The sequence below is a fragment of the Nerophis lumbriciformis genome, linkage group LG02 (assembly GCF_033978685.3).
Source record: "Nerophis lumbriciformis linkage group LG02, RoL_Nlum_v2.1, whole genome shotgun sequence".
NCBI classification, from domain to species: Eukaryota; Metazoa; Chordata; class Actinopteri; order Syngnathiformes; family Syngnathidae; genus Nerophis; species Nerophis lumbriciformis.
The window spans coordinates 19,592,260-19,613,982 of NC_084549.2; the positions used below are offsets into that span (position 1 = coordinate 19,592,260).

At 38.5% G+C, this 21,723-nt stretch overlaps 1 protein-coding gene across 3 annotated transcripts in view; it reads left to right on the top strand.

The window, feature by feature from the left end:
- Positions 1-21,465, top strand: part of agpat5 (1-acylglycerol-3-phosphate O-acyltransferase 5 (lysophosphatidic acid acyltransferase, epsilon)) — a 32,324-nt gene extending 10,859 nt beyond the window's left edge. For all 3 annotated transcript variants that reach the window (XM_061955449.1, XM_061955375.1, XM_061955306.1), the window contains 3 exons: positions 6,649-6,810; positions 14,436-14,559; positions 20,024-21,465. In XM_061955449.1, coding sequence (XP_061811433.1) covers positions 6,649-6,810; positions 14,436-14,559; positions 20,024-20,249 — 512 coding nt within the window. In that variant the 3' untranslated portion in view covers positions 20,250-21,465. The remainder of the gene's footprint in view (positions 1-6,648; positions 6,811-14,435; positions 14,560-20,023) is intronic.
- The last annotated feature ends 258 nt before the right edge of the window (positions 21,466-21,723 follow it).

Sequence of the window (21,723 nt, forward strand, 5' to 3'; positions counted from 1 at the left end):
CGCAAACAAGTTAGTATTTTGCGACACATTGATGTTCTGGCTTCACGTACATCAGAAACAAACATAAGTCTTCATTAGAGATGTGCGTTTGAGAGTTGCTGAGCCTGAAAGGTCCACATCCTGCCCTCCATCCACCGCAACTAACTAAGAAAGTTAGTGGGCAGGAGGGAAAGCAGACAACCAAATCAGAGAGAGAAACCATTAAAATATCAGCCGACCCGGCAAAACAAGCCCGGCTGCAGAGTTAGTCTGTGTCACACACGTTTCAGAGAGCCTCCGCGCATGTGTCCACACACAATGTACATTTTTCCTTTAAAATGTTAAAAAGCTGCAGAAGCTCTGCTTCAATTTGTTGTCTGGTTCTGACTCAACAAACCGGATGATCGAATATTAGCTTCGGTTAACAGACAAACACATCGCTTGTTGTGTTTTCAACACAGAAGTGACTTCTCCGGTCAGTGTCTCAAGGACATCGGAGATTGGGTTGCCAGATGCCGCGAGAGACACACACAGCAACTCTATGAAATCAAGTATCCTAAAATAAGGTTATAGTATGCGGACTTGGCAACACTGGACGTAGAATCAGCAAAAGAGACACACATTAGCCTACTCCTCAAGGTGATTATTACTTAAAACTACTGTAGTTGTTTGTTTTATATGGTATTGTTGTAATGGTTTTCAAACTATATTTATTATCTAAAAGTTTGTTTTTATTATCAAAAGATAGATAGATGAATAACCTTGAGTGTCTGTTACAAAACAACTTCGTCTTCAACAGGCTCTAAGACAGGGGTGTCCAAAGTGCGGTCTGGGGGTCATTTTTTAACTGCCCCACGGCACATTTTAAAGATACGATTGGAAAAAAATGTAAAACATAAAGTGGTATAAAAGAGCAAACAGGTGAAATGTAACAAGAAAATGTTGTAATGTTTACTCTAGTAACACAAAGCTGCCATGCACGCTGTTTCTTTCTTAAAAAAAAAAAGAATCAAAATCAATGTCATTATGAAACCTATTCAAGGCTCCAATTACGTCACAATATTCCACTTTGAGATATTTTTTGGGGAAAATGTTGCATATTTTGTGTTTGCCTTATAAAAAAATGAGCTGTTTTTTTAAAAGAAGGGCCTAAAACGAACAAACAAAAAACATAAACAACAATATAACTTATAATTGAAGGATAGATCTGAAGTTGATCTCGAGATTATTGTGTTAAAAGTAAACAGTAAAAAAAAATTATAATTTATTTTTTAACACTTTCATGAGTAGGACCCTTTTGGATCCCTAATAATTTTAGTGTGATTTGTTTTTAAGTGTCATTGCTCAAAAAATAATAATGAATTAAAATCAATGGTGTTATGAGTTAGTGACCTTTTTAAGGCTCCAAGTATTATATAATCTAAAATATTCCACATAAAAATTTTATTGGGTGAAAATATTGCATATTTTGTGTTTTTTCCATAAGAAAACAGGGTTTTCTTTGACAAAAAGAGCATACAACTTAAATCTTTAAAAACGTTATATTGACAGATAGACCTAATGTTTATCTAGAGATTTAGAACTTGAATAATAATAAAAATAATAATACGGAATAATGACACATTTTTAATATTTTTTTGACCAAAACCCTTTGGGGTCCCCGGGATCAAGCCTGAGTGGAGGCCTAAATGTATATTTTTTATACATATATTGTATTGGTTTTTAAAATAAAAAATATTAAAATGGCCCCCGCTTGCTTAGAATTTTCAGTGTGCGGCCTTCAGTGGAAAAAGTTTGGACACCCCTGCTCTAAGAGAACTTACAGGGCAGAACAATAAGGGATAAAAATATGACATAAAGACGTCAAAATGTAAGTGATATAAAAGATGATGCACCAGTGTTCATCTACAAACCCCGTTTCCATATGAGTTGGGAAATTGTGTTAGATGTAAATATAAACGGAATACAATGATTTGCAAATCCTTTTCAACCCATTTTCAATTGAATGCACTACAAAGACAAGATATTTGATGTTCAAACTCATAAACTTTTTTTTTTTTTGCAAATAATAATTAACTTAGAATTTCATGGCTGCACCACGTGCCAAAGTAGTTGGGAAAGGGCATGTTCACCACTGTGTTACATGGCCTTTCCTTTTAACAACACTCAGTAAACGTTTGGGAACTGAGGAGACACATTTTTTAAGGTTATCAGGTGGAATTCTTTCTTTCCCATTCTTGCTTAAGTTGTTCAACAGTCCGGGGGTCTCTGTTGTGGTATTTTAGGCTTCATAATGCGCCACACATTTTCAATGGGAGACAGGTCTGGACTACAGGCAGGCCAGTCTAGTACCCGCACTCTTTTACTATGAAGCCACGTTGATGTAACACGTGGCTTGGCATTGTCTTGTTGAATTAAGCAGGGGCGTCCATGGTAACATTGCTTGGATGGCAACATATGTTGCTCCAAAACCTGTATCTACCTTTCAGCATTAATGGTGCCTTCAGAGATGTGTAAGTTACCCATGTCTTGGACACTAATACACCCCCATACCATCACAGATGCTGGCTTTTCAACTTTGCGCCTGTAACAATCCGGATGGTTCTTTTCCTCTTTGGTCCGGAGGACACGACGTCCACAGTTTCCAAAAACAATTTGAAATGTGGACTCGTCAGACCACAGAACACTTTTCCACTTTGTATCAGTCCATCTTAGATGAGCTAAGGCCCAGTGAAGCCGACAGCGTTTCTGAGTGTTGTTGATCAACGATTTTCGCCTTGCATAGGAGAGTTTTAACTTGCACTTACAGATGTAGCGACCAACTGTAGTTACTGACAGTGGGTTTCTGAAGTGTTCCTGAGCCCATGTGGTGATATCCTTTACATACTGATGTCGCTTGTTGATGCAGTACAGCCTGAGGGATCGAAGGTCATGGGCTTAGCTGCTTACGTGCAATGATTTCTCCAGATTCTGTGAACCCTTTGATGATATTACGGACCGTAAATGGTGAAATCCCTAAATTCCTTGCAATAGCTGGTTGAGAAAGGTTTTTCTTACACTGTTCAACAATTTGCTCACGCATTTGTTGACAAAGTGGTGACCCTCGCCCCATCCTTGTTTGTGAATGACTGAGCATTTCATGGAATCTACTTTTATACCCAACCATGGCACCCACCGTTCCCAATTTGCCTGTTCACCTGTGGGATGTTCCAAATAAGTGTTTGATGAGTATTCCTCAACTTTATCAGTATTTATTGCCACCTTTCCAACTTCTTTGTCACATGTTGCTGGCATCAAATTCTAAAGTTAATGATTATTTGAAAAAAAAAAAAAAAAGTATATCAGTTTGAACATCAAATATGTTGTCTTTGTAGCATATTCAACTGAATATGGGTTGAAAATGATTTGCAAATCATTGTATTCCGTTTATATTTACATCTAACACAATTTCCCAACTCATATGGAAACGGGGTTTGTATTTTGTTTAAAGTGTTGATGGCATTATATATGTGTTTTGGTAGGGCCAAGCACAGATTAAAGAGATTTTAATGAATTTCTCTTGTTGAAGCTGCTTTGATATAGGAGTGTTCTGAGTTACGAGCTTGGTCATGGAATGCAATGTGCTTGTTTGTACTACTGCTACTGTTTGTAGAGAAATGAAAAGGGAGGCTTGCTGAAGGCAAAACAACCACTAGTATCCTCATTTTCATTTTTAACATTCTCGTCTTTGTAACAATAAGTTAGTATAAAAACATTACACACATTTTGTTTTTTCTGCTTTAATGATTCCTGTAATACTTAACAATACTGTATTCAGCCGCCAGAATGGGACATGTACAATGTCTGTTGTTAGACAATCACTGTATCACAGCTGTTGCTGGTCTATGCGAATCAGTCTTATGTTATGAATAGTTGTTGATTTTATTTTATTGTCTTAAACTACTTGCTTAGTGGCTGCAGATTGGAAGTAGCAGTAGTTAAATCTGGTGCAAATAATATCTTATTTTTGTAAAGATGAATACGTTTGCACATTGTCCCTGTTAAATAAACAATAAAACATCACCGCAATGGTAGCATCATCATAAAACAAACAAGCCAACACTATTGCTTAGTTGAGAGGCTCATTGAGCTGAAGTCTCACAAGATCCCTGCAACTCTACTATTCATGGCTATCAAATTGTCAGAGAGAGCTCCACTTTTATAGGGGATCTGCTCATGTTTTTGAGTTTTGCCTATCATTCACAATCCTTATTTGAGGCAAGAACATGTTTCCTTCTTTTTTTATGCATTCTAAAATGTTAATAAAAGCTAGCAAGAGGTGGCTAAAAATGGAGGTAATGGGGATTCAATCTATTCCGCCTATAAAGCACTTTGAAAAACCTCAAAACCTCCATCAATGTTTTATAGATATGCTGTAGGCATATATGTAATGTAACAGGCACATTCATAATAACAAGTAATATTTACGTATTTTGGTCATTCTAAGCACTATGGTGGTGCATTGATTTTACAGGTGCATCACACCATTCGCTAATTCCTTAACAATAACAACAACTACTTATCATGTTAGACTTCATTAGAGACAACAATTACTTGGGGACAAATGATGATCCAGAACCTTATATTTTTGCGCCTGAATATACAGAGGATGAGCTACAAGTTTTAGATGCTGAGTGATGAGCAGATCCATCCATCCATTTTCTACCGCTTGTCCCTTTTGGGGTCGCGGGGGGTGCTGCAGCCTATCTCAGCTGCACATGGGCGGAAGGCGGGGTACACCCTGGACAAGTCGCCACCTCATCACAGGGCCAACACAGATAGACAGACAACATTCACACTCACATTCACACACTAGGGCCAATTTAGTGTTGCCAATCAACCTATCCCCAGGTGCATGTCTTTGGAGGTGGGAGGAAGCCGGAGTACCCGTAGGGAACCCACGCAATCACGGGGAGAACATGCAAACTCCACACAAAAAGATCACGAGCGCAGGATCGAACCCAGGACATTCGTATTGTGAGGCAGACGCACTAACCCCTCTTTCACCGTGCTGCCCTGAGCAGATCCAGTTCAAGTGAAATACTAAGCATCACCTGGCAGTATTGCTAAGTGCTGAACAAGAAATAGCGAACTTTGAACATAGTAAAACAATCACTAACTGTACAATGTCTGCTCTAACTGGGATGCTGACTGATAGATTGTTTATAATTTCAACACGAGATTTGTGTTCCCTGATTAGATGATCATCGTAATCCTTGGTAAAAAAAAAGAATGTCGGTAGCAGATGAGCATATTGTCCCATTTTTTCCAGGTATAAATTTAATTTGAAAGTTGACCAACTTCTTGTTTTATGGCCGCAACTTTTTACTATATAATTGTGAGGCATGATTTATAATCTAGTACAAACTATTACCAACTCAAGAGGTGATGCAGCAGCACCTCAGAGTGTCAATTGCTGCATAATGTTTCTCTGGGTGGTAAATGCGCTGCGTTTAGTAGTTTCTTTGTTAGTTGTTATAATAACAATGTTGCTTATACTTGGTTAATGTGCAGGTCACAACATGTAAATTGAGTATCGTTGACATTTGTTGTATGTTTTTTAGAGAAATTTACAAGATGAACAATTTACTCTTATACATTGTTAGTCAACTCTTGCTAATATTATTTACGATTTATAATACACAAAAAAAAGACACATATGTGTGCTTGTCTCACATAAGGATTTTGAATGTTACGCAAAATTCCAAAAAAGTGCAGTTCCCCTTTGATGTCAGCTGTAGTCAGGCATAAAAAGGACGATATATGTTTTTCCTTCATTATGTTCTTGGAGGATTACATAGAAAATCTGCAGGCCAATGTGTCACTACATTTGCTGTAGGCGTAGAAATAATGACTACATTTTGTATAATTAGTCTCTGAGGAAATGACATGACAGACTAATTCATGGTGGTCTGCAATAACCAGATGTCTTTTTGTTAATTGCCAAACGTTTAAAGTAGCAAAGTATCAAAAGTTATTTTACTTTGCTGTTGCCTGATCCAGTAACTCCAATAAACGTGCAGTAATTAGTAATATACTGTAGATGAATTTTATGTCTGTCACCTAATATTTTCCTGCTTCCTGTGTTTGCTGCATGAACATTTTTCCTATTTGGTACCCGTGCTGTGGAGATGAAGCGTATCTCTGGGCTCCAGCTTTTAATAGTTACCTTCCCCCATTAATCCAAACAAATCGCCCACAGGAGCTGACATGTACACATGACATTATCTGCTATTAGTGGGGTATTAGTGAGTAGAGAAGCGTGCCCCTTCCACATTGAACAGCACAGTAACTGACCTCTCAGCATGTCATGAGGCCTTTACATTGACTGCATGTGTGTCCTAGTTATTAAGCTTCATAGAAAAGCACTCAGTAGACTTCAATTCTGTCTTTGAAGCATTAATGACAAAAGGGACAATACATTGTTGGATTCTTCCCTGACACTTGCCGTCACCTCTCAACTAGTTTTTGAGGAAAATAAATGAAGTAGTTTTGGCATAATCCTGCAAACTAATCCTGGGACAAGTACTGGTTCCAATATGTTTAGGAGCATTGTGTGACTGGAAGAGAGACATGACAAGCCCACATGCTCTGTTAAAATACGTACTACTTCTCTCGTGTCCTCTGCAGGGCTCGCCGTTCTGAGACACACACTAACACCTAGGATGAAAGCATCACACATCGCCCTCGAGACCATGAGGGGCCACTTGGATGCGGTTTATGATGTCACAGTGGCCTACGAAGGAACACTCGGAGTCGACGGTCAAAGAAAACCAGCGCCTTCAATGCCGGGTAAGTTGGATCTCATCTTCAGCTGCTCTCATTTGAAAGGATCATTATGTCGAGCTCGTACACTCGGAGCCAAAATACACCTGGAACTACTTGACTCAACTTAGTCGAGGTCAGCAAAGGAAAATTTAACCAATGTTTGCTGCAATGACATAACATCGTTCTGGAAAAAAAAAAGTTCTTTGTTTGAATGAAAACATTGATGAGCCTACTCGGATGTTTAAATAGCTCTATTTTCTAGGGTTGCTTTGGTCAATTGCTGCTTTTATACAGCTGATTATTAAGCAGACAAGAGAGTTCTTGTAAATACTGCTACAAAATCATTTTTACAGACCCTTAGGAACTAACAGCTGCCAACATTCTTTGTTAATCAGCGTTCCCACCGTTGTGCTGGTGTTGTATTATCGATTCTGAAAGATTGGACATTGTAATAACGCCCTCAGGAATTAATCACAAAGCCAACATTACCTAGTGCCATTCTGTGGCTTCCTGTAAAGAGCATGACTTCTGTTTTGGAGTTTTTCCATTGATTGCGTGTTCGCAGTGATTCCGTGTGCGCTGTTGCAGTGTTTAGAAAAAACATCCCTTTGCAGTCAGGAATAAACAGCGTTGTTTTCAAGCAAGGAAAGAATACTTATTTCTCTCATCACGCACTTCCTGGTCCCATGCGGTGCAGGTGACTGCTCGTCTGACAGAAGATGGAAGCAAAGAGAAGCAGGATATCTAAAAATTTTTTATAAACAAATGGATGTATTTCACCCTGAAAATGTAAAAAGGTGGGGGGAAAAATATATTTGTTGCTTTAATATTGTTTCTGTAGGACAAACATGACACAAACCTCCCTGATTGTTAAAAATCCCACTGTTTAAATTAAACATGCTTCACTGATGAGAGTATTTGGTGAGCACCGTTTTGTCCTACTAATGTTGGCAGTGCTTGTACTTACCATAGTTTATTTATATGCACAACTTTCTCCGACGCTGCCACAGAAAAACATGCTTCATGCCACTCCTTTGTCTCATTTTGTCCATCAAACGTTATATATGTGTGAATGCACAAACGTTGATGTTATTGATGTTGTTGATGTTATTGACTTGTGTGGAGTGCTAATCAGGCATATTTGGTCAGTGCATGACTGCAAGCTAATCAATGCTAACATGTTATTTAGGTTAGCTGTATGTAGATATTGCATCATTGTGCCTCATTTGTAGGTATATTTGAGCTAATTTAATTCCCTTTACTTATATCCTTTGTGTATTTAATTTATATTTGCATGTCTCATGACACATTGTCTGTATGTAATATCGGCTGCATTTCTGATAGTTGTTGGTGTGCCATGTTGTTATAGACCACTGCAAACGTTACCCAGCTTTCAAAGATTGTGATAAATCCGTTATAAGAAGATGGCCGGCTGTTTCCCTTAACTTGGTCACACACATCCATACCTTTTGGCCATTCTAAGACAGTAATTTCCAGGATGTTTTCCAATGTTGTAAAAATGTGTAGAATAAATATTAAATTTCAACATTTATGTCAACAAAGATTTGTGTCAGCCTGCAACACATTGTAATGTTGATAGTAGGCTAATAGAGACACATCATGTGTTGGCCTTCATTATAAGACTTATATAAGGCTTTTAATTTTTGCAGCTCCACACAGATCTTGTTTTTGTATTTTTGGTATAATATGGCTCTTTCAACATTTTGGGTTGCAGATCCCATAATCAAATGTTAGTTGATAGGTGTTCCACATAGGACCACTTATTTTCTCTATTTTTTTATTCATGATTTACCTCAAATGTGCTCATTTTGTCATGTTTATCTCTATGCCGATGGCTCTGTTATTTACCATTCCAATTCTGACATACCACAAATCGAGTATAACTTCCAACAAGACTTCAGTACTGTACAACACTAGTTTAATAACAACAAGCTTGTTATTAATATGAAAAAAATCACGTTTTATTGTGTTTGGCACAAAATATCGTTCATCTCATTTATCTGAATTGCATATTAATTTTAATGATGGAACTCCACTAGAACGAGTTAAGTATTTAAATACCTTGGTCTTTGGATTGACCCTGAGCTGACCTTTAAACCACATATTGGTTATATTTGTAAGAAAATGTATGGCTGTTTGGGCTCTCTCTATGGATCAATCCATTGTTTTTGCTTTTACAATTGTTACTTCCAGAACTAGATTATGCTGATGTTGTTTACCAAAACACTACTGACTCTATCCTCAAACCTCTCAACATTGTATATAATTATTTGCATAGACTTGTCCTGAGATGTCCGTTCATAACTCACCATTGTGTCGTGTACTAGACTGTTATTTGGCTTAGTTCTAAATCGAGGCATCACTTTCATTTAGTTTGTTTCTTTTTAAATGTATTTACTTACATGTCCCACCATACTTAAAACAATTTTAATTCAGTATTCTCTTAGAAATATGAATAATCAATTTTTAACAGTATCGAAAATAGGGAAATAGGTCGCAGGTCATTCAAGTTTAAAGCCCCATTTGACTGGAATAATCTTCCTGCTTCTTTAAAATTTTTAAATCAAATATATTGCCGACCTGTAATCCAGTTATTGTTTCTGATTTTGAAGTTGTACTATGTTGCTCCTTATGTTATATTGTATTGTAATCGATTACAATGGTTTATGTAAATGTGTGGGAGCAGGTGTGATGTGGTGGAAGTGGTAGAGCAGTGTGTCTTTGTGTGTGATTGTAAAATGGATGGATGGCTGTGTTTTGTTGTAATGTATGTTTTATGTTTTTCTGTATTTGTTAGGACCCCCTTGAAAACGAGATGGTGCCTCTCAAGGCGCTATCCTGAATAAATTGAATTAAATTGTTTTGAAGAACCAGCATCCATTACAGTGGACATTGGATTTTTGTTTGTTTATTTTGTCAGAGTTACAGGAGCACTCTGCTGTTTTTAAGGATCTTCTGTAAAAAAGCTAGTCAAAAATGATCTATATGACAGCATTCTTATCTAGTGTTTTTAGGAATCTGCGGCCAAAATGGGAGTGTATCTCAAGTTTTTTTAACCCAACCCTCACGCCACCAGTTGAATAGCCCAAATGGTAAAAAAGAGAGAACCTAAAATTTAACTTTGAGGAAAACTACTAGTATAACTAAAAAAGTTTAACAAATGACTACTGAGTGCATCTGAAGTAAAAATAACCTACAGCAACGCCTAAGTTACATAAATCATATTAGGAAAAACAAAAAGGAGAGGACATACAGCAATGCCTTGATGATCACCTCAATATAAGTAAATAACAAGTTTAAACAAGCAAGGTTAAAATGTCAATGCAGGCATCTGAGGCCTCATGTTTTAAGAGTTGTGTGAATTTCCTACTCAAAATTGGTGTAATTCAAATCCAGAAAATGGGATACCAAACAAAAAATCAGATGCAATGAAATGTGCACACTAGGGTTGTATGGTATACAGGTACTAATAAAGTACCGCGGTACTAATTAACTAATTAAAATGCGCATACAAGCAATAACATCGATGAGAGGAAGAATGGTGAAAAAACGGCAATTCTACTGGTTTATAAAGGGGTTGGTGAAGTGCAATATGGAGATATTTGGGCTTCAAAACTATCGATAAAGGTGACGCTTCAAACAGGGAGCGCCGCGCTGCAAGTGTTGCTTTAAAACACGCCTCTCCAAACGTGGCCTTTGCTTCAAACTTAGGTAAACGTTTAAACAATAAGCATTCAGATCTGCACAAGGAGTTATAAAGAGTGATAGGTAATACTGTAGTAGTAACACCTTCGACTCCCATGCAGACCGTCGTCGAGGAGCACAGGGCAGACGTTCCCTCCAGGGCCTATGTTTTCGTTGGGGTTAACAGCCTTCACTTTACCCGCTTTTGGGTCAGAAGGACGAGGCCGCTGATTCGTGACAATCGCTTTATTAGTTAGTAGAGCGGCCGTGCCAGTAACTTGAGGGTTCCAGGTTCGATCCCGACTTCCACCATCCTAGTCACTGCCGTTGTGTCTTTGGGCAAGATACTCACCTGCTCCCAGTGCCACCCACACTGGTTTGAATGTAACTTAGATAATGGGTTTGTAAAGCGCTTTGAGTCACTAGAGAAAAGCGCTATATAAATAATTCAATTCACCCGCTCATCATTCTACTGCGCAGTGTACACACTACTGCTCTCTCTTTTACTCGCCCACTCACCACATTGCCATTCTCAAAAACACACATACCCTACTTTAATAAGTTAACCAGCTCCCCTGCTGTGCACATGTAGATACGTAGATGCGCACACAGCTGCTTGGCTTGATGCAAAATATTAGCGGAGTTACAACTTCCCAATTAGCGTCAACTAATGCAAGTGAAATGACTGAATTTTGTAACAAATTCCTACGATTTGTCTGTTATCTTTAACAATGTTTTTTACCTGCTGAATGGCTTATCTGTGTACTTTTATCCTTAGTTGTTTTGTTTTTTTTGTATTTACTAATAATTGTGTTTTTCTTAAAATACAGACCAGGAGTGGCAACCATAAATCATGAATAATTTGAATGTGAGTGTGAATGTTGTATGTCTATCTGTGTTGGCCCTGCGATAAGGTGGCGACTTGTCCAGGGTGTACCCTGCCTTCCGCCCGATTGTAGCTGAGATAGGCTCCAGCGCCCCCCGCGACCCCGAAGGGAATAAGCGGTAGAAAATGGATGGATGGATGGATTTAATATAATGTCAATAAAGCTTTTTATTCTGTTCTAACCTAATCCTTGAATATGGCAGACTATATGTAATATGGAAAATTGTAAATTGTTCTTTGAGTGCAACAAGATAAGTCCAATGTGTTCAATGCCTTTTAATTTCTGTTTTAACCTTCTAAAATGGTTCTTTGAGTACAATAGGAAACATTTGTGTAATGTATTGTAAGTAGAGATGTCCAATAATGTTTTTTTTTGCCAATATCCGATATTCCGATATTGTCCAACTCTTAATTACCGATTCCGATATCAACCGATACTGATATATACAGTCGTGGAATTAACACATTATTATGCCTAATTTTGTTGTGATGCCCCGCTGGATGCATCAAACAATGTAACAAGGTTTTCCAAAATAAATCAACTCAAGTTATGGAAAAAAATGCCAACATGGCACTGCCATATTTATTATTGAAGTCACAAAGTGCATAATTTTTTTTAACATGCCTCAAAACAGCAGCTTGGAATTTGGGACATGCTCTCCCTGAGAGAGCATGAGGTTGAGGTGGGCGGGGTTGGGGGGGTGTATATTGTAGCGTCCTGGAAGAGTTAGTGCTACAAGGGGTTCTGGGTATTTGTTCTGTTGTGTTTATGTTGTGTTACGGTGCGGATGTTTTCCCGAAATGTGTTTGTCATTCTTGTTTGGTGTGGGTTCACAGTGTGGCGCATATTTGTAACAATGTTAAAGTTGTTTATACGGCCACCCTCAGTGTGACCTGTATGGCTGTTGACCAAGTATGTATTGCATTCACTTGTGTGTGTGTGAAAAGCCGTAGATATTATGTGATTGGGCCGGCACGCAAATGCAGTGCCTTTTAAGGTTTATTGGCGCTCTGTACTTCTCCCTACGTCCGTGTACCACTCCGTACAGCGGCGTTTTAAAAAGTCATACATTTTACTTTTTGAAACCGATACCGATAATTTCCGATATTACATTTTAAAGCATTTATCGGCCGATAATATCGAAGTCCAATATTATCGGACATCTCTAATTGTAAGATTTTCTGTTAAAATAAAATTAAAACCATTTTTTAGTTCCCTTTATTTTGAAAAAGTATCGATATACATTTTGGTATTTGGTACCCAGACAACCCTAGTGTGCACACACGAATACCACACAAATCCAACCACATTTCTTTTTGACGTCCCAATAAACATGGAATTGACCGCAGTTGTTTGTAAATATGTAAATCATATTGATATTAGCCATGTGCCTAAGATCTTCACACTCTGCCCAATCAGAATTTAGTAGGAGTCAGTAGAAGGTACTTCTTTCTCAGCAAACAAAAGAGAGTTGAGTGGAATAAAGTGTGTGAGTATGTCAAGATGTGCTGTGCATGGCCAAAATAGGCAAGGGAATCAAACATAAAGTAGTGCTGCACCCAAGCCTATCAAAAAAGGATACGGAAGACTGACTTTTGTTTGATTACTCTGTTATTACAACACAGGAGAGCTTCTTGGGCTAGCAGTCGTACAGGACACAAAGTCGTCACAGGAACACATTGCGACTGCAATAGGTGGCAAAAATGATCGCCAAGATAAATTAATAGACATCATCATAAATGTTAATTTGAAGCATTAAATGCATTGGCAAAAAAGTAAATGATGTGTCCATACCTCGATCTTTTACATTGTTGAACTCAAATGTTGGCAAAGCCGGAACGACTACCTCTTTGTGTCGCCAAAATATTCACAGCCTGTAGAAATGTGCGTACATCAGCCAGAAAGTTGGCGTAAGGCACCGCACATTTCCACGTCCAGTTCACTCTTGACGCATCTCACTTTTGCCGTGAAGATGTGCGTACCCCGGGTTTTTGTGCATACGCACACCTAATTCATGTGGCCCCTGCTAATGTGTTTACAGTGGTCCAAGTTCCTCTAGACAACAGGAGCACTAGTGTTTTTAGGGATTTGCTGCAAAAATGTCTCCAAAGTTTTGAACTGAACTTATTGGCCGCTATAGTGTCACTCCCGGGCCGTAGTTGAATAGCTCTGGTCTCGGAAGTACCTGGCTGATAAAATACCCAACAGGAAAAAAGGATGAGATACACTGCTTTACAATGTATCCAGTAGCCCGACAACCCAAAAAAAACGCATGACACTTTCATGCGTGCACGAGGCAGATTATTTATTTTTATCAGTATTCATTAATGCCATATTTCATCTTAGGCTGAAGGTAAAATGCTTTTCTGCTCTTAACTTCGACCAGGTTTCCCTCTTGGCCGCAACACCGAGTTTCCTGATCCGATTGGATGTTGTGGAAACAGGAAGGTCACATTCTCAGGGGATACACATGTAGCCTTGAGCCTTCACACTTGCTCACCTCTGACCGTTTCTGTATTGGCTCCCAAGGTTTTATGCGACGTGGGACTGAAAAGTCTACCATTTGACTTAAACCACATGGTTTAAGGGTTGTGTTGACACTGATATGATGTTACCTTGTCATTTGTCGGCTTATTTATTTGTAAAAATGTCAATATTGGTGGTATTTAAATAACGTACTGTTAAAAATGCCTGTATTTTATCATTGAAAATATCTGTTGAATCATTTTAAATTTGAAGTAAATGTATGTACAGTATGCAGGATCAGAAGCTACATTCAATTTTATTTATTACATTTGGTTTTCTTTCGCTCCAGAACGTGAAACTCTTAATCTTTTAAGAGCCCACAGTGTTCGTCACATTCTTTGTGCAGATGACAATCGTTGAAGCCTTAGTGGATGTCTTCTCTTGTGCTTATTCTCCATTTATGGCTACCTTCCTGCACGCAACAGCCACCGACTCGCCCTACGTGCCGCTTTGCTGAAAGTCCTTCCTGTTTTTGTTTAGTCTCCTTGGTTATTATTGTTATTTTCTGTTTTTTTTTTTTTTGCTTTGCAGAATTCCTGTGCAAAGAATGTCCGAGAGTCCACATCCACTTCGAACGTGTGGATGTCAAGGAAATTCCTCCTGAGCCTCTCTTCTTCCGCAGGTGGCTGCACGAGCGCTTTGAAATCAAGGACCGGTGAGTGTTTGTGCGGAACTTGCGTGGTCAACGTTATTTTGGATTCAATCAATAAGCAAAGCCTCCGTGATGTTTTGCTTGCACGCTTCCCCAGTGAAGCGTGCCAACACATTCTGTCTCGTGTGTGACTGATGTGACCCTCCACAGTCCCATCATGTTTTTGTGACCACTCGAACAGTGCAAGGCTATCATGCCGTGTACTATAAGATACTGAGGATGGAAATCTTACAATAACTTGTGATTGTCAATCGTTTGGTCTAAAAATTATAATAAAACATTTTCAAAACAGATTACAAAAGCTCCTTTTGACTGCTGACATATGACGTGCACATTCAGCGAGTAAAAAACATATTTTTAAAAATCCCTTTTTAAAAAAAGAAATTTTAAATAAATTCTTAAAAAATATGAATTTATTCCAGGGTGTACCCCGCCTTCCGCCCGAATGCAGCTAAGATAGGCTCCAGCACCCCCGCGACCCCGATCGGGACAAGCGGTAAAAAATGGATGGATGGATGGATTTTAGAATCGGAATGAATGATGTAACTAGAGATGTCCGATACTATCGGCCGATAAATGCTTTAAAAGGTACTGTCAGAAATTATCGGTATCGGTTTCAAGAAGTAAAATTAATGACTTTTTAAAACGCCACTGTACGGAGCGGTACATATCCGGTAAAACACGGACGTTGGGCATACTTGCCAACCCTCCCGATTTTCCCGGGAGACTCCCGAAATTCAGTGCCCCTCACGAAAATCTCCCGGGGCAACCATTCTCCCGAATTTCTCCCGATTTCAAACGGGACAACAATATTGGGGGCGTGCCTTAAAGGCTCTGCCTTTAGCGTTCTCTACAACCTGTCGTCACGTCCGCTTTTCCTCCATACAAACAGCGTGCCGGCCCAGTCACATAATATATGCGGCTTTTACACACACTTAAGTGAATGCAAGTCATACTTGATCAACAGCCATACAGGTCACACTGAGGGTGGCCGTATAAACAACTTTAACACTGTTACAAATATGCGCCACACTGTGAACCCACACCAAGCAAGAATGACAAACACATTTCGGGAGAACATCCGCACCGTAACACAACATAAACACAACAGAACAAATACCCAGAACCCCTTGCAGCACTAACTCTTCGGGACGCTACAATATACACCTGCCGCTACCACCAAACCGCATAATAATAATTCCACGACTGTATATATCGATATCGGTTGATATCGGAATCGGTAATTAAGAGTTGGACAATATCGGATATCAGCAAAAAAGCCATTATCAGACATCTCTAAATGTAACTCTTTTTTTTTTTCAGCACTCCTCAAAGATACTGTAGTGCAGGGGTGGCCAACCAGTTACACCAAGAGTCACATTTTTTACTGTTACCGCAAAGAGCCACATCTTACACATGGGCACACATGAACATCATCCCATCCATCCCCCCTCCTCCCCCACACACACACACACCTACACACACACACACACACACACACACACACACACACCTACACACACACACACACACACACACTTACACCTTTGCTCAGCCAGATTTATTGTAATTGTTACACACCAACATGAAAGGGACAACACTTGAAATTAAACTTGAATACAACTTACAGAAGTCAGTGTATAGCTTGTATAGATTTACTATCTACTGGAAGTGAACACAGTTGTTATTGTGTAAATAACACATCTTACACACATGGGCACATATGTTGTTATTGTGAAAATAACATCTTACACACATGAGCACATATGTTGTTGTTGTGAAAATAACATCTTACACACATGAGCACATATGTTGTTGTTGTGAAAATAACACATTTTACACACATGAGCACCAGTGTTGGGTTAGTTACTGAAAACCAGTAACTAGTTACAGTTACTAGTTACTTTATTTCAAAAGTAACTCAGTTACTAACTCAGTTACTTACACCAAAAAGTAATGCGTTACTGTGAAAAGTAACTATTTAGTTACTTATGTATATATATATATATATATATATATATATATATATATATTTTTTTTTTTTTTTTTTTTTTTTAAGTCCCCCTTCAATGCCCTTTTAGCTTTCGTTTCAGTACTGTTATTGCACTGGAGAATAATACAATCTGTTGATCAACTTGACACGCATTTGCATCACTGAACTCTGCTAAGCAATGTGGTCTACATATAACACACAAAGACAAAGATATGTTTCAAAGGGCCAATTTATTTCAGGCCAGAACAAATTGACAAAACTATTAAAGATAGCTGCAACATAACATACATAAGTAACAAACAGCATAATAACCACATAGCTGTAAACCAAGGAAGTACTTTAACTTTAACTTTACATACACAAAGCCTAACCAGGCGTTTTTTCTCTCAAGGAATTCTGAAATAAAATCATGTCTGAAGCCCAGAACACTCTGCGAATTTCCCCAGTTTTAGTTTAGAGATAAGGAAAGATTGGCCTGGCCCACTAGGATCCCTCTTTATGTCTGTGAACTTTATAGTCCATACATTTAGAGTGATGTGATAATCAAACACTCTAGAAGTCTAGAATGAAAGAGTATATAAGAGAATTGACAGAGTGTGTATACCTTCAGTGCTGAATGATGAGCAGAGGCAGAGTTTGGAGTGTCTTCTTTAGCTTGCTTTCCATGTTTATGTACTCACTGTCTACTGTGTCCAGGAGCTTGGAAAATGTTTTTGTGCCATTTGCTCTTTGACGGTATCATGCTAATTCGCTGCCTCTTCTGCCTGAAAGAGGGTGACTCCACTGTATAAATAGCCTGCATGTCTTCTAGCACATAGGCTGCAATGGCTCTATCAATTTTGTCCTGGCTACCAGTCCCTCGTTAAAATCCAGCCGCTGTTGCTTAGGAGGTGAAGTGTGTCTCTCTTTACTAGCTTCGTCGAAGCATGTTGCTTTTGTAGCTGTTTCAGCAGATTTGAATTGCTGTTTTAGGCAGTAGATGGGATCTTTGATCCAAGACACAACTTACATTTAACTAAAATGTTCTTTTCTTTGTGCTCGACAAAAGAAAAGTAGTGATAATATCTAGGCTGGCCATATTCTGAAATCCCAAAAAGAGGACACATATATGCGTGCCAAGGCGGGCAGCACGCCAAGGCCGGGACTAGGTGAAAATTTGCCAATGATACTCGAACTTGCTTTAGAAATAATATATTTATTTAAATAAAGCATTTTTTTCTCCTCTGTTGACAGCAGTGTTGGCGCTAGGAATTTTCAAAATGGTCATAAAAATGGGGTCCCACAGTAAATTTGTTGGGTCCCACTTTTTTGTAAGCATTTTGAAAACAAATGACAAATGTATGCATTATCCGGTTGTATCTCACATTCTATATTGTGTTTTGGAAAAAGGTTGTCATAAACGTTACTTAATTCATTTAAAAAAATTATAAAAAAAGAAAACAAATGTGTATACATATGTAAATGTATTCAGTTATAAACATTCATTCACTTTCTTCTTTCCTCCATGGATCTAAACTTTACCACTGCTTGTAGTTTTTTCTATGTTTTCATTTAATAAGTTGTAGGTGTATTTATTTCAGTATAAAAGTGTAAAAAGTGTTTTGCTTCAGTTATGAAATGATGATAATGGTGTGCCAGGGCATACATACATTTTATATTTAACGCTTAAATCTTTGGAGTCTACATCAACTTCAGATCTATCCCTCATTTCAAAATGTTTTAGTTTTTTTTATGTTGTCTTTTTGTTTGTTTGTTTTCCGCTCTTTTTTACCATACCATACCATACCATACCAACTTTATTTATAAAGCCCTTTTAAGACAAGCACAGTTGAAAAACAAAGGGCTGTACACCACAAAGAAATGGAGGCAAAGGACAGACTAAAAAATAACATTTAAAACAGAAATAAAAATACACATTTAAAAAGCAAATATAAATTACCCTAAGAACAGTTTGTTAGATAAAAACAGTTTAAAAGTTAAAAACAGTTCAAAAAGTTAAAAGCTAAAAACAGTTTAAAGTCTCATGCTGGGTGTTTGCCATTAAAAACATAGTTTTGTCAAACAAAACTATGTTTTTAATGGCAAACACACAAAATATGCAAAATCTTCCACCACAAATAGGTCAATGATCATCATAATCATTTATTTGGATTCAATATTATGTTTTGAGCAATGACAGTTTGAAAGAAAAAAAACAACTTTGTTTTATTAGTCCATGTTGCAACTTTTTCTAAATTACATTTCACCTTTAAGCTTTTTTATTTCACTTTTGTTATGTTTTTGTTTATTAGGGACCGCAATGTCCCTTTGGGACAGAGGACCCTATTGTATTTTGTGCGTTTTATTCTTTTTTTATACCGCCGCCTCTTTGAGCTGTAATTTGACCCCCTTAACATGCTTCAAAACTCACCATATTTGACACACACATCAGGACTGGCGAAAATTGCCATCTAATTAAAAAACCAAACCCAAAAACTCAAAATTGCGCTCTAGCGCCCCCTAGGAAAAAACACAGACAAAACTGCTTGTAACTTCCGTAAGAATGTCGTAGAGACATGAAACAAAAACCTATGTAGGTCTGACTTAGACCTAGATTTCATACATGGACATCCTTCAGCAAAAATTAATAGGAAGTTGGCAATTCCCCCTTCAAAACAGAAGTTTAGTAAAAACATTCACTTTTGCCTCTTTGAGCTGTAATTTGACCCCCTTAACATGCTTCAAAACTCACCAAACTGGACACACACATCAGGACTGGCAAAAATTGCGATCTAATAAAAAACCCCAACCACAAAACTCAAAATTGCGCTCTAGCGCCCCCTAGGAAGAAAACACAGACACAACTGCTCCTAGGAAGAAAACTCAGACAAAACTGCCTGTAACTTCCAGTAGGAATGTCGTAGAGACATGAAACAAAAACCTCTATCTAGGTCTCATTTAGACCTACATTTCATATATTGACAACCCCCAGCAAAAATCAACAGGAAGTTTGCAATTCCTCCTTCAAAACAAAAGTTTTGTAAAAACCGGTCACTTTTTTTCAAACATTATCTCCTCTGAGCGCGTTTGTCGTGTCGGCTTCAAACTAGCACAGGAGAGAGATTGAACCCTTCTGATTAAAAGTTGACCAAAGAGTTTTAATTACTGCTCCGGTTTGGATTGTATGTGCCGTCAAAGTCGGTCCCGTCCATCGCTGCTTGCATTTTTAATTTTAATAGTATTTTTAGAATGTGCTGTGGGCCTTTAAAACATTAGCTGTGGGGCCGCAAATGGCCTCCGGGGCACACTTTTGACACCCCTGCTATAGATAATAAAAAATTAAATCTGATAAATATATCGATAAAAAGCAGAGCCTGGCGACGCAAAAGTCACTTTATATGATGACCAATAGCATTTATTTGCCTTGTTAAATGTCGAGCTTGTCTGGTCTGCATTGACAAAGAATGACAGGTTTCCTTGTCCGTCTTCTCAAAGGCTGCTGGCTGACTTCTACGAGCACGACGACCGGGACAAACTATGCAGCTTCCCAGGTGAGGGCGCACCGTCCCACCTCAGCCTCACCAAAACCCTCCCCTCCGTGCTCATCCTCGGGGGGCTGACGCTGCCTTTGCTGCTGACGGAGAGCGGCAGGAAACTGTACTGGAGGACGTGGGTGTACGGGACGCTGGTCGGATGGCTGTGGGTCAACGCCCTGCCCTGACCAACGTGCGCCCCGAGGCTGCCGCCGTTCTTTTGTACGCCAACACAAGACGTGGGTCTGTGCTGACACTGATTTCCTGTTTGTTTTTTTTGCAGCCAGAAGGGATGAGAAACAAGTGGTTTTGTTTAAAAAAATATATATATACATGAGATAAAATACATAGTCCTACCTTCTTGCTCTCCACGCAAAACATGAATGCTTCCCATCCTCCTTCCATTATGGCCAATTCTTAACTCCTTACATGGTATTACTCTTTTTATAAAGCAAAGGTCTGACATACACAAACTATGAAGTGCATTAATCAGCTATTATTTATGCAAGGTTGCACATGATGCACTTAGTTCACTCCTTTTGGTCCCACATATTGTCAGTGCATTCAGGTTACCTGACCATGCCTCAAACGTCTGGTAAAGCCTCCAGAAGGGCTCCTTCATCCACCAGCTGCTCAACATTGGGCTTTGATACTGAAAATGAATGTAGCCATTGAAAGTATAATATGCATATATGATGATGTTGTATGACTTGAGGATGAGTTAATATTATGAATGCATGCCAACGCTACAATTGTCCTCCTAAAAACAAATGTCCATTGCCAAATCCTGTTGTCCTTTATCAGTGTTTTACGTTCAGCAATAATTTATCAATGCCAGCCTTGTGGATTCTATTCCCGGTTTCCTCCTAAATGTTACGTTGGGACTATCTATCTACCTTGCTGTTAAGCAACACCAAAAGAACAGTGTTACAAAGCCATGCAAACTAAAAAGCCATGTGTGTTATTTACATCTCTGCTTTTTATTCTATTTCACTTTCCACACGTCGCAGTCTCACTATTTTTAAAGACATGTTTTTATACCTCATCCGTCAATCAGTTTACCCTTCATCTGTGTTCCAATATGTCTCAAATTTTATAATAACTTTCAGGAAGATTTTTTTTTTTTTTTTTTTTTTTTTTTTTTTTTTTACATGACAGCATTTAAATTTTGAAAAACTCTGCAAACGTGTGCCTTCTCTTTTGAGGAGTGTGTCCTCGGCCCTCACCCAGAGGATGTCTTTGCAAGGGCGTTCAGCAGCCCTGTGTGTGCGTGTGCTCACTTTATTGTCCGCACATCACAGTGGCTCATTTGCTCCTGAAGGACTTCTTTACAGTTTTTGACCAATTTTATGTGTTGTGGGTTCAGGAGGTGAGTGAAATAAAGTGGTTTCCCTGGGAGAGAAATACGTTGTTTGTTTTGGTTAACAGTTAATGAACTGCATCACTTGATGTTCCATTAAGTTTCTTAATGTGTGTTCCTAATCATATTTGTATTTATTCTGAGGAACCAGATTTACCGACACATGTAACAGTCACACATGCTGCCAAAAGAAATACATTTACCGGTAAGCCTTGAGATGGCCTTAACATTCAATACTTTCTCCCTATTAACCAAAAGTACCAGTTCATTATATTCCCTTTAAATGGATCAGTCTTTTAAAA